The sequence below is a fragment of the Enoplosus armatus genome, chromosome 2 (genome assembly GCF_043641665.1).
Source record: "Enoplosus armatus isolate fEnoArm2 chromosome 2, fEnoArm2.hap1, whole genome shotgun sequence".
NCBI classification, from domain to species: domain Eukaryota; kingdom Metazoa; phylum Chordata; class Actinopteri; order Centrarchiformes; family Enoplosidae; genus Enoplosus; species Enoplosus armatus.
In genome coordinates this window covers 15,584,207-15,597,746 of record NC_092181.1, presented here as the reverse complement: position 1 = coordinate 15,597,746, position 13,540 = coordinate 15,584,207, and the positions used below count along the sequence as shown (strand labels likewise).

Sequence of the window (13,540 nt, the reverse complement as noted above, 5' to 3'; positions counted from 1 at the left end):
TTATTCTGCTGCTCTCATTGTAACCGACTCTAGAAAACAGCATCGTCTGACTGCCTAAAGCGTAATGTAAGTAATGCAATGCCTATAGCTGGATGTCTGGCTGTTCGCTCATCAATAATGGAGAGTCCATGCATGTTCAAGGTGAGGTCTAGATTGTCTTACCGCTCCACTGCTCCGTCACACATGCAAGCACACCTGACGTTAACTAACCGACAGCCACCGGTGAATTCCGGTGTTTGTGTGCTTGTGCGTTTAAACGGGTGATTCGTGTGCAGTGACCTTGTCTTCTTTATGTCAAAGCAAGAAACAACAATGAACCTACACAACCACACACACATACACACACACACACACACACACACACACACACACACACACAACACAATACGGACATATCAAATACGATTTCTTTGTAGACAAAACACTTTTGATTTATCTGGTGTTGCATTAGAATAAAAATGAGGCAACTCTTGAGCAACACTGAGGTCCAGCAGTGACCTAGGATGAATGTCATCATGGTAAAAAGATGATGGGGAGGCTGTCAGGATGCCTTGGCGATGATGAGGATGCTCATGAGGAAGACCATGACGAAGAAGATCCACATGAAAAACCTATCCATCACCTTGGCAACCTTCTTCCACTCCGCTGCCTTGACGCAAGTAGCCCGCTGCTCGCGGAAGCAGTTGGCGATGAACTGGATGTTCTTCACCACCTGAGGAGGAGACAGATAGGTGAACTAAAAGCGAGCACTTAAAAGAAACTTTAGAAGAAGAGGAGTAATCAGATAAGTAGGCAAAGCAAGCAAATGGAGAAACAGCGCGCCGTGGTGATGCACCTGTTTATGCTGGAGGCAGGGGCAGCAGCAGGGGCAGGCTGGGACTTGAAGTTTCTCTGTGGGATAGAGGAGCTGCTCCTTCAGCCCTCCGTTCAGGAGGTCTGTTGGATGAGGAGGGGCCTGGTAGTCCAGTTCATCCCTCCTGATGTGGTGGTAGCGCTGTGTGGGCTCCAGCTTCCCCTCACCCTGCTCCAGTCTGGAGGCGTGGTTGTTGTGGTTGTTGTAATGGTGACGGCTGCTGTTGGTGTTGCCGTTCACCTGGCTTTTGTGGTGCTTGTCGTGATGATGCACTCCATGGCCGTTGCTGTACTTGTATGGGTCGCTGTCATGGTGGTAGTCGTGGAAACGGTCATCGTGGTAGCCGCCCTTGTCGCTCATGGGTTCCTCGGGGTACAGCGGGGTCCTCTCGCTCTCTGGTGTGGTGCAGTTCTCCCCCACCTCGTAGACGAAGAAGATTTTGGACATGTAGTCTATGATGAGCACCTTAGCCCAGTGAGGGACCGGCTTGGCCTCGGCACCACAGAAATGAATGTTCATGATGAAGATGGTGAGAGAGGTGGAGGCTGTGATCATCGTCATGGTGGCTATGTAGTACTTCCCTAGAGGAGAGGATAAAAAGGACAGATTCATGATGGGAGAAACTGTTGACAAGTCAACACATACATGGCCCAAATTTGAAGACTACGAGGTCGAACATTCACATACAACTTCCTCACTTCATCAGCAATGTTCTGGAAAGACATACCAGATACATTCTTGGTACATATCAACCAATCTAATAAGAGTTTTCATATGGAAGCCCATCTCTGGCATGATAAGAAAATAAAAATACTCCGGTAAGTCAACACTATGAAGGATAAGTCAACAACATGAGACACTAGGTCAAATTTTAGACTTTAACAGTGTTGGTGGAAGAATTCAGATCACTTAAAGGCAGAATGAGCAGGATTTGTCGGTTGTGGTTTGTAAATACAACATTCAAGGTTGGCCCCTCCTCCCTGGCTCGGAGCTTCCCCACCCACTGCCAACAGGTTGATGCCCAGAAACGTCCCGATCACAGCAAAATAAGTAAAAACAGGCAGAGATCGGGGTCTCTGCAGATACAGACACACACGTCTAGTGGGTCACAAATGATAATTGAGAGGGATTATTTTTTTATGAGTCTATACATTGTTTTGTTTGTAAGGAAAATCTTACTCATTCTGCCTTTAAGTAAAAGTACTGATACCACACTATGAAATACTATCTTACAAGTAAAAGTCCTGCATTGAAAATATAAATATAATCAGGAAAATGTAAAAGTACCCCTGTGACTGTTCTATATTATATCATTAGATTGTTATTATTCATGTAATTATTATTGTTAATGTATAAGCAGCATTTAAGTGCTGTAGTGTGGTTGAGGTGGGTCTCATTTTGAACTTTTTTTTAGGACTGCAACCAATGACTATTTTCATTATTGATTAATCTGCTGATTGAACAAAATGTCATATTTTATAAGCTCTTTGTATGTTTTGTCTTAAACTAAAGTAACTAAAGCTGTCAGATAATTGTAGTGGAGTGAAAAGTACAATATTTCCCTCTGAAATGTAGTGAAGTGGAAGTTTAAAGTGGAATTTGAAGAAAATACAAGTACCTCAAATTTGTGCTTAAGTACATTGCTTGAGTAAATGTTTTTTTTTTCATTCCACCACTGCTTGCCAAGTCAAATGTTTAGATATTACATCAGAATTTAGACTTAGTATCTCATAATGTTGACTTACTTTAAATATATATATTTTTTTTTTTTTTTGATCTGTAGATTCTATAGTTGAAATCAACAATGAGGCGAAACTGAATGCCCAGAATAATTCAAACCTATATAGGGCATGCTCTCTGCAGGAGGCATGCTCTCAGCCACCAACAACTGGAACACAGTGAGCGCCAGCAGCACTGTGACCCCGAGGGAAACCTTCTCCCCCGAGTCAGCCGGCAGGTAGAAGCCCAGCGGGGCCAGGAACGAGATGAGGAAGCAGGGCAGGAGCAGGTTGAAGATGTAGAAAGAGGAGCGGCGCTTCAGGTGAAGGGTGTAGGTGATTTCGGTGTAAGGGTCGGAGCAGCAGCCGTACATCATGACGTTTCTAACTGCCGGCATGCCGTGACACTCCCACTCCACGTTGTCCACAAAGTCAGACAGGTCACCGCTGTCCATGCCCAAGCTGATGTCCACCTGTGTGGAGGACGCACAAGAACACAGTGAAAGCTGCGGGGATCAACACACATGCAAATACGCTCATGTCGTGGACGCACAAACAACAAAATTTAAAAACAAGAGCTGGTACATGACCCATACCGATTACCACAGGTAACATGAACAGACACTGTACCTACTGTATACACAATTTGGAGGAGCAACTCATACACACAAAAAACTTTCTCCATCATCCTATTTGTCTTTTTGCATCTTAAAATGTCAGTTCATACGAATTATAAAATAAAATACAAGGTAAGACTTTACTGCTTCCTTGTCGTGCTATTGCCCTCCTTGAAACTCAGAGTTTGAAAGTGACTCAAACCTGCAATAACTATCATTAAAGCAATCAGTTTCATTTACACATTATAACCACTTTAAGTATATACCTATGTTAAGGCAAGATGTTTTTTTTAAGTATACTTAATATAGATATGGACAGCGGAGTGGTTTATGCTGTATAAATGTTTGCATTGTTTATATGGAGTATTTGTTTTTATTATTAGCTGTGAAAACGTGTCACCATTGTTATACAATGTAGCCATATGAATTCAAACTGACCCCATTAAAGGAAAAATACAAATGTCACGTTTGAAGGGGATGAATGTCCCCACCTGGTTTCCGTTGTAGGTCCAGGAGCCAAAGGTAAGGTTGCAGGACTGCCAGTCGAAGGGGAAGTAGGAGACGTCCACCACACATGTGCTCTTTGTGATCGCTGGAGAGTCCCAGATGATCTCTCCATTATAACGCAGCTTCACATTAGTGCTGGATTCACCTGCAGACTCCTCATCTGCTCTACACAGACATTCAGAGCAAAAGGACACATTTGTAGATGCATGCAATCAATCAGATACACACACTGGTGCTTTACGGGGACACCATGAATGCCAGTTGCTGTTTGTCATCAGGTGGGCTTACAATAGAGGGCATGGGAATATGTCTTGTCTTCCCTGTTTTATATTTGTCTCCAGTTACTGACTTGTTGTAGAGGACAATGTCCGGCTTCCAAACCAGGTCGCTGGGGATGTTGATCATTTCAAGGTCGTCGTAGTCCTCCTTGTCCCACTTCAGGTATGCATCATACCAGACCTGCCTGATCCACAGGTACGTGGTTAGCACCTGGTTCCTTTCATCCTACACACACGCACACATTTAAAGAGAGAGAGAGTGGCACAATATTCTCACTGATGTGTACATTAAATTTGCAGGTTGTTCCTGAATAACTTCATCAAACAAACAAACAGGCTGGATGCAATTCCTACTTTATACTGCAGTACAATCCTATTCAGTGCTGGCCTCTGCACAGTCCATACAGCATGAGAACCACACATTTCTTCATTTGTTTTGCTTTGTCAAAGACTAACTCATGTGAAATCACTCGGGTATCTCACCTCAGAAATCGAGACTGCAAACTTTTTTAACAAAGCATGCTACAGAGTTGCATCAAGGGACCAAAGTGTGGGACCCAATGTTTTTGGAGCTTGACTAAATTCTCGGCCTCTGCAGCATTAATTTCTTTTTTTCTTTTTTAATCTTTCATCTCGTACTTTATGAAAGTACAGTACTGAAACACTGAAGTATTCTTTTAAGACTTGAACATATAGTACCACTATAATTTAGCAATAACTAGATTTTAATTTATATTTCTTATCAACGTGGTTCTGTCAGTCTTGACATACCTTTGACACGGGCTACTAGAAAATCTTCTATTATATATCTTTTACAGCTTAGAGCATCTTCACCTCAGTGTGATTTTTTACTTCATATCTTAATTGCTCATTTATCTTAAACATTTTTGGTCTCAGTTTTACTCTCTTTCTAATGATTATTCTTTATTGAACACCAACATTACAGTCTCATTTTACTGCACATACTGTCTGAGCATGTGACAAATAAAACTACTGAATTTTGAATCTATGGCAGTTAGAAGTGAGCCAGGAATTACAACAATAACAACAACAGATCTTGATCTCCGTCTTCCTATAATCAATGTAATCATTTGGCAGTAAGAGGTTTATAACTGCCAAATGAAGCAGCCACAGGTAAACCCAGCTTTACAACTGACGCTGTGTGGACAAGCATTGGTCAAATCCACAGAAGTTTCAAACGGGACCAAATACATCTGGTGGATTTCTGGAGAAATTTGTACAAACATTCAGTATTTTTTCCACATGATGTAATGGTGCATATATACTGTATATATGTTATCTTGGATTTGATTATTTCACTCAGTGTGGGCTTTCTGTAGCTTTAAGTGTTGAAACAAGAAGGTACAGAATATATAATAGTATATGTGATATTGTCAACCAGGGAGGTAAAATTTAAAGACCCATCAGAAGAGCTTCTTTTGTGGCTAATTGGTATTATATGTGGCCTGGGTGTACAGGTTTTTATATCTGTAAGTCTATGTCGCATAATGATACGTATTTGAGTTTCCTCTCCACTCACCATATCTTTGATCTGTGACAGTGTGATCTGCAGGGAGACATTGAGGGCATCGTCTGTGTCCTCTACAGGTCTCAGAGCGTTGGAGTAGCCATCCATCAGGTCATTCAGAAGTTTGCGGGCATAATGACCCTGAGCACCATGGGACACTGAGGGGCCAAGAGGAGAGCAGAGGGTGAGTACAACAGCAAAGGTTACCACAGACAAACGTCAGGGAATCACAAGGACAAGAGCAGATAAACAAGGCAGAGTTGGCTTCACAAAGATAAAATAAACAAATGTGTATGAGTCAGATATAAACATTACACTGATCCATCATGCAGAACTGACCTTGCACCAAAAGGCTGATCCAAACCATCAGCGCTGCCTTCCTCATTTTCAACCAGTCACAAGCCGAGGGATCAATTATTCAGCAAAGCAGCCACTGAGGCAGCCCGGGTCCAAATCCAGAGCGTCACTCTATTCTGATCTCCATTCTGCCCCGCTGAGGCTGTGCGAGCCGAGACCACAGAAAATTCATGAAATCTTACATCCTGTCAGAAGCTCTTATGCTTCGCTAGTTGTTAGTCGCCTCTGTCACTGTCTCTCTGTGTGTGATCGCTGCTCTGGAACAGGACCTGGGGCTATCACTCTCTCACACACACACACACAGGTACACTGCAGTATCACGTAGCACACATGCACTGGGAGAAATGTGATGCCTGCAGCCCTATCTACTTGTGTACATGACCACAACCAGCTGTACGACACATAGACACACACACACACACGCATACACACTGAACCTTACTGCATTACACAGCTTAATGGCATGTGTCAGTCACACACATACTGTGACACTTTCTTACCTGTGCTCAGGTCATTCAAGATGAACACACACGTGTCAGTGAGGATGTGACACATGTCATACACGCTACATGGCAAAGAACTCAGATCCAGGATCAGGTTTCACTCTGTGAACAGGAATCTTTAACATAAGAACAGTAAAGCTGTACACTGGTTGTAGATAAGTTATGAGAGTAGATGTCTTCCTCTCTTTGTATGTAGTTGTCAAAGAGATCAGTAACCAGAAAAGGAAGCCAAACTAATTGACCTTTGTAAAATTGGCCAGCAGACGTGACATCTTAAAGGTTTAGAGGATGTTAACCTGCTGACAAGTGACAATTTGATGTTTTCATCATTCAGCAAAGACCACTATGGAAATAAGTTGTTTTTATTCTGAAATGTGTTATGTTGTTCTATGAAAGAACAAAAAAAGTCAGATTATGATAACATATTCAAGAACAACGCCAAAGAAATACTACAGAAACACTACTGCACTACTACAGTATCATTATTTGAGGAAAATATAGAATTCCAAAATTCCAGAGAAAATAGATTAGCAGGGAGAAGAATGGATGTAGTAGGTCCTAAAATGTTAAAACATTACAGAGGTCAGAGAAGCTAGTAAGCCAAATAGTTTCTGGTTAAATTATGAGTAAGACTCTCACCTCCCTCAACAAGTACTGTCGATGTTCCCCATGAAGGTGGGCAACAGCAGAAGAGCTGCTGGTTTAGAGTTTGTAGATTTTGTGAACGTGAGAAAGAGAGCAATAATTCTCAGTCGACTTTACTTGCAAAAGTTTAAAAATATAACCTTGATGCATCACGTCTTTCTTCTAAGATGTACAAAAATGCCAAGCAATAGTTCAGGTTTTAGAATATATCTATTAGAATGTAGATATACAAATTTTATAGCAATCACTATATTTCTGATATTTAGAATATATCTTTAATATAAGAATCCCCGAGGCAAAATGTTGTATTTCTGCTATGAGGTTATGAGGCAGTTGTACTAAAAACCTGAGAAACAAAAAATCACGCTCATCTTCGAAAATAATGATATATATAATAATTTCATTTGAATCAGTGCTCGAACTAGACCGCTTCAAAAGAAGCAGCAGGGTCCGTGTAGCTTACAGTGAATCAAAACTTTTGTCTTTAAAAGTATTGAAACAAACAACGTCAGTAAGAAACGTTACTGACATTGTTCTACTCATTTACAGCAGAGTACTGCTCATGGTGATGCAATGTGTTAATGTGTCACTGAGTTTCTGTGGTACAGAGCTCGCATAGGACAGGTGTTTCCTGTGTGTGTGTATGTGTGTGTATGTGTGTGTGTGTGTGTGTGTGTGTGTCTGAAAAGGAAGAAAGTGTAAAATAGTGTCATTGTTGCAGAGTAAGAGTCAAAGCTTTTGTATAGCATTTCTAACCTCTGTGCAGGGTAAAATGTGTGTTATTAGTGTGTGTGTGTGTGTGTGTGTGTGTGTGTGTGTGTGTGTGTGTGTGTGTGTGTGAGAGAGAGAGAGAGAGAGACAGACCGATAAGGGAAGAGAGTAAATGTGTGTTTGTATGCTGAAGATTGAAAAGTATAATATAATGTATGCACTGTACAAAAAGAAGAGGCAGCTTGTGAGTAATAATGTATATCAGGAGTGTGTGCGTCGGTGTTGTTGCAGTAAATGGGGGAGAGACTGGGGCAGAAAAGGAAAGAGAGTGGGGGAGACAGAGGGGCAGGGTTAAAAAGCAAAGAGCAGTGGTGTAGTAACAGCTAAGGAAGCACGTCTGTGTATACAGTGTTTATATATATGTGTGATATATAGTGATTTAGTAATCTTGAGCAGGATGAGCAACACAGGTGTGGTTGACTTGATTAAGTCTGGTGACATGCTATATTTGTTTTATAGTCAGAATAGCCAACAATGAACTGATCCTACTAGCAACTATTCTCTGAGGAGCCAAAGCCTGATACATCTTATTCCCCTCTGCCATAGACCTCCATTGTTGACTCAAATCTATGTAGCTGCCTCAGTTTCGGGGTCGTGGTATTGTTCATGCTGGCTCACCGTCACACTGTCATGGCTTATTGGGGATCTTGGACAGAAAGTAGCCATCGTTATTAGTTCCACCTGTGCTGTTTCCGCTATGACAAGTCAAAAAGTCTGCTGTGAAAAAAGGGCTGTTACAATGAACACAGCCACTGTAGGTTGGTCCACAGACAGGGTGAAAGTTGACTGAGAGAAATATATAACATCAGTAGCCTTATCCTTTAAAGTCAGTGTAAAGATATACGCTGCATGCTTTATGACACACAGGCTGGCACTCAGATCTTTTATGTAAGTAAAAGTAGCAATACCACAGTGTAGAAATACTCTGTTAGATGTTGGTACAAAGGTACAAAAGTATTATCATCAAACTATACTTAAAGCAAAAGTAAAAGTACTCATTATGCAGAATGGTCCATTTCAGAACATGTATTGCATTATTGGATTATAATTATTGATGCATTCATGTGTTCATGTTGCAGCTGGTAAAGCTGGGGCTAATTGTAATTACTTTATAATTAGTAATCCCCCCAGGGATCAATAAAGTTTTGTCTTATCTTGTCCTATGATAATAATGCATCCTCATTTATTAGTTGATTTTCTATTATTAATCTGAATCTGAAATGTAACTACTAACTAAAGTTGTCAAATAAATGTAGCGGAGTGGAGTTTCGTCTGAACTGTAGCAGAGTAGACGTTTAAAAGTAAAGTACAAGTTCCTTTAGTGAATAAAAACTTAGTTACCATCCACCGCTGCAACTGAGATTGGTTGAGTATGTTATAGCACAGGTGTGGCTGATAACATTAATAATGGCGCTTGTCAATGAGCCAGTATGTACAATACCAGAACCCTGAAACAACATCTAAATGGAATGCAGCCATTATTAAAGTTATCAGTTACACTAGGAGCTCCTCTGCTCTGACATGTCAAAATGTCTAACGATGACACATCAGGGGCCCTTGAGAAGTAAGACAGAAAAACCGCTACCCGCCAACTGTGAAGTGGCTCCACTATGTTCACTTCTGTTCACCCTGTATACAGTGTGTGTGTGTGTGTGTGTGTGTGTGTGTGTGTGTGTGTGTGTGTGTGTGTGTGTGTGTGTGTGAGAAAGAGAGAGAGAAAGAGGCATATAAGGGATATGGCATTGTGGTAGCTGTGGGAGAGAGAGCACAATGAGAGATGAAAGATCTGGCCACAGCAGGCAGTCAAATATGTTAAACTCTCAAAGCGTAGTGTTTCTCTTTGTCACTTGTAACTCAAAACTTACCAACATGCAGACGATATTTAAGTGAATACCAAAGTCTGATCACATTATCAGCTATATTATTGGATTATACGTGGTAAACTCAATAAGAGAGCTGTTTTGTGAACGAATTTGTACATACTCTGGGTGTCTGGTGTCTTGCCACCTGTGTCAGATGATACCGTCTAAAAGACAATAATAGTTTGAAGTTTATTATACTAATAAGTACTATTACAGATGATTACTTCCAACACGCAAATGGTTCATCTGTATGCTCTGAGAAGTTTTGGGATTTTTGTCAAGTTTTACTACATCAAGCAAGAGAGTTGGTGGACATGCAGTCACACCATGTTCAGGTGGTCAGAGGGTCCCGTGTATCCAGTACATGTACAACTTTGAGGTACTTTACTTGAGTATTTCCATTTCATGCAACTCTATTTTGGAAGCCAATGTTATACTTTTTACCCCACTACATTTATTTGACAACATTAGCATAAATGATCATATATTATTATAGATTAAGCTATCCAGCAGTACATAGGCTGTCACAACTGAGAAAATGACTTAGAGTCGCTGTGTGTGTTTGCACAAGTTTGACTATATAATGTACACGTGTGTGTGTGTGTGTGTGTGTGTGTGTGTGTGTGTGTCTGTGTGTGTGTGTGTGTGTGTGTGTGTGTGTGTGTGTTGGGATGTGGTTAGGTGTTTTTCAGCGTATCCTTGAAAAAGCCTGTGTTGTATCTCTCATCCTCAGCAGCTCTGAACACCACATAAGACAGAGAAATGTCGAGAAAGAGCGGGAGAAAGCGTTTTTGAGCTCTCTCCCGGTTGTTCAGTGTTCCTGGATATCTTTTTTTATACGCTTTCATTATCACTCGGCTACAATAAATCTTTATCACAGGCTAGCTTTTTCAAACAGCCTTCATTTGCTCACCTCATTGTCTCACATGCATATTCAAACCCACTAACACGTACATACAGACACATATGTCACATTTACGGACATATAATACGTAGGTACTTCTATATTAGACTGCACTGGTGTTAGGCTTAAAATATAGACCACTGAGGCAAGTTGATTTTGGGCAAAATAAATAAAACTGACTTGACTTGGCTGGGATGGATACAGAGGTTTAAAGTCATGTCTGAGATCTAGACTTCATCACCTCACGTCTCCATCTCATATCTATTGTGTGTGTGTGTGTATGTTAGTATGTTAGCTATGCATTGTTCTCATTGGCTAAGCTGTCTCTTGCAATCTTCGTCTCTTTTTCACTCAGATAATTGTATTCATTTTTTGTTTTGCCACTCAGTTAAGCATTTATAAACACTTACAACACATTACAGACACACAGCAGATATGTCTGAAAGCAGTTTGATGGCTTTGTAAACAAAATAGTTTGACCTAATCATCATTCAAGAAATAGTGATAACCCAGTCAAAGTCAAAGATGAGACACTTGCTCTTGCTGACTGTAGCCAACACATCTCCCACAAAAATGATTAATATGTTGTAAAAATGTACAAATTAAAATGATTTGTATATGAACATCTAATATAATGTGACATTTCATACATGAGTTTGGCAAATGGTAGCTTAATATCCCACACTGTATATGTTTTGATATTACATATGTGAAACACAAAACATGTAATATAAGTATATATATCAAACACTTATTATAATGCTCTATAAAATGTGTTTGAAAGTGGCCATGATAGGATAAGACGACAAGATGACAATACATACAAAAAAACAGGATGTTCATATACAAAGAGTATAAATTATAGATTTTTACAGCATATATGATCCGTATTGAGGATCTGGATATATTTCACTTTCACTACCTTCCTCTTATATTCAGTTAGTCATTCTCTATCAGATATAAATAAAACAATACTGTGTCGATGTGTTGAATGCTTTTTGTTTTGTTTTAATTTATTGAAAGTGAATTAGTTGTTCCAGTGATAAACAAACAACAGGGACAGTTTGCAAAACACACAGGTCATGTCTCAATATTTTTCTTATATATTCCAATTGGAGGTACACAGTTAAATAATTAAAAAACACAATTCACAAAAAAATCCACAATAGGCATTAACATGTGGCATATGGTTTGTGTCAAAACTTTTTTGTAGATTTTTTAAAATGTTTTTAATGACTGATATGTGTTGACTGTCATGCGTTAGTAAAATTTCATTTCAATGTAGCTGATGTCTGAGTAAACATTTCAAACAATACAAATACAAGTATCTTTTAAATAGATTTGACAGATATATATATATATAAAAAATACACCCAGCGAAACATATAGCCTGTAGGCATGTTTGTCTACTCTTTCACCTATTGGAAGTTTATTTCCTGGTCATGTCTAGTAAAACATTATCCTCTCTACAGAAATAATAGAGAATATGCTGTATGTAGAGCCTGATGCAGCAGAAATGAACCCACCGGGCTCTCTGAGCTGACACCCACATTTCCTTATTCTGAAGAGTTGAAGTCAACATGCACTCGCCTTTATAAGTTATTTTGACATCTATGCCATTCACACTGTAAAAGCTCCACGCAACTGTAAACCTGGTTGCGTCATTTTATTTGTGGTTCAATTCAAAAGTTCATTTGTTGATATTAAGATACTTTCTTCTTTGAGAAACAATATGCTGTGTCAACTGTAAAGCTTTAAATGCTTTAATTTAAGTAACAAAGTTTCTGAAACACAAAAATAATCTGTTACCCCATTTGAAGTACCTCCATGTAATGTAGTTCACTTAAAAAACACATCAGATGAATCAAAGATGAACTCTCTCACGTCTTCACATCTCTCCCTGGATCGCACAAAAGCAACTTCCACCTGTGTTCTCAGTTTTAGATATGGTTTGAGTTTAGGAGAGTCTTGGGGGGGCAGGACACCCCGTTAGTGAAAAAGTAACCCTACTAATATAAGAGAAATACAACTTTGGGTTCTTGTACCTCTACAGACTCTCACTGAGTTTGAACAGCACGCTAAAACACATTATTGAAAAAGTAATCTCATGAAGGCTCAGGAGCCCTCCAAGACAAGGTCAAGAGTCAAAAGACCTTGCACTGGTTTATGCTGAACATCCGTCGCCTGGCCTGCTTCCTCGCCTGGTTTACAGCCGTCCGCACTGCATACTCAAACACCTGCTGCACGCCACGGTTGCCTAAGGACGAGCACTCTAGATAGCCTTTAGCTCGGACTTCATGAGCCACACTTCTCCCCTCATCTGCTGAGATGCAGCTGCCCCGATGCGCCCCCACCTCCCGCAGATCCGTCTGGGTGGCCACAACCAGCACTGGCACCTTGGGCAAGTACTCCCGAACCTCAGCAATCCACTTGTGCTGGACGCTAGCCAGCGAGTTAGGGTTGGCCACAGAGTAGCAGATGAGGACGACGTCGGCCTGCTGGTAGGATCTCGGTCGGATCTGTCTAAAGTTGTCATTGCCCGCTGTGTCCCACAGCCCCAGGCTGATCTGAACCCCGTCCATGTACACCTCCACCCCTGTGTTCTCAAACACTGTGGGCTTGTAGGAGTCCGGGAAGGTCTCTGAGGTGAAGCGGACCAGCAGGGCCGTCTTACCCACGGCACTGTCCCCGACCAGGACACACTTCAACGACATCTGTGTCACGCCGTCCATGGTTGCCTCTGACGGTCTCAATCCTGTTTGTGGTTCAGTAGAAAAAGTCTCTGGGGAGGTTTTTCTGGAACTTGTTGATCTGGAGAGGCACGAGGTTCAGGAGGTATTCAAAGGCGGTGATCACTCTGTGTGTGCTGTACTTCCGCGTACAGGTGATAGTTTTCACAGCAGGTGACTGGTAACCCTGACTTGTGGTAACTACATTGCCGGAGATTTCAGTCATTCAGCTTGTTGAACTGACCAGTAACGTCTCTCATATAGAGCG

At 40.9% G+C, this 13,540-nt stretch overlaps 2 protein-coding genes across 2 annotated transcripts; both read right to left on the bottom strand.

The window, feature by feature from the left end:
- Window positions 1–541: 541 nt before the first annotated feature.
- Window positions 542–5,886, bottom strand: chrna9a (cholinergic receptor, nicotinic, alpha 9a). The gene is made up of 7 exons (XM_070920974.1): window positions 5,841–5,886; window positions 5,514–5,659; window positions 4,045–4,199; window positions 3,680–3,860; window positions 2,693–3,044; window positions 836–1,434; window positions 542–712 (listed from the first exon to the last, which is right to left on the bottom strand). Exons 1-7 carry the CDS (start codon window positions 5,884–5,886, stop codon window positions 542–544), a joined length of 1,650 nt encoding a protein of 549 aa, XP_070777075.1.
- A 6,801-nt stretch (window positions 5,887–12,687) lies between these two features.
- On the bottom strand, window positions 12,688–13,275 carry rhoh (ras homolog family member H). Its single transcript, XM_070924612.1, has one exon. The coding sequence runs from the start codon at window positions 13,273–13,275 to the stop codon at window positions 12,688–12,690; it is 588 nt and encodes a 195-aa protein (XP_070780713.1).
- Between the last annotated feature and the right edge of the window lie 265 nt (window positions 13,276–13,540).

Coding starts and splice junctions, on each gene's coding strand:
- rhoh (XM_070924612.1), bottom strand. CDS start 13,275: ATGGACGGCGTGACACAGATGTCGTTGAAGTGTGTCCTGGTCGGGGAC.
- chrna9a (XM_070920974.1), bottom strand. CDS start 5,886: ATGAGGAAGGCAGCGCTGATGGTTTGGATCAGCCTTTTGGTGCAAG. Junction 1,435..2,692: donor AGAGAGCATGCCCTATATAG/GTTTGAATTATT, acceptor CCTCTCCTCTAG/GGAAGTACTACATAGCCACC. Junction 713..835: donor CCTGCCTCCAGCATAAACAG/GTGCATCACCAC, acceptor TCTCCTCCTCAG/GTGGTGAAGAACATCCAGTT.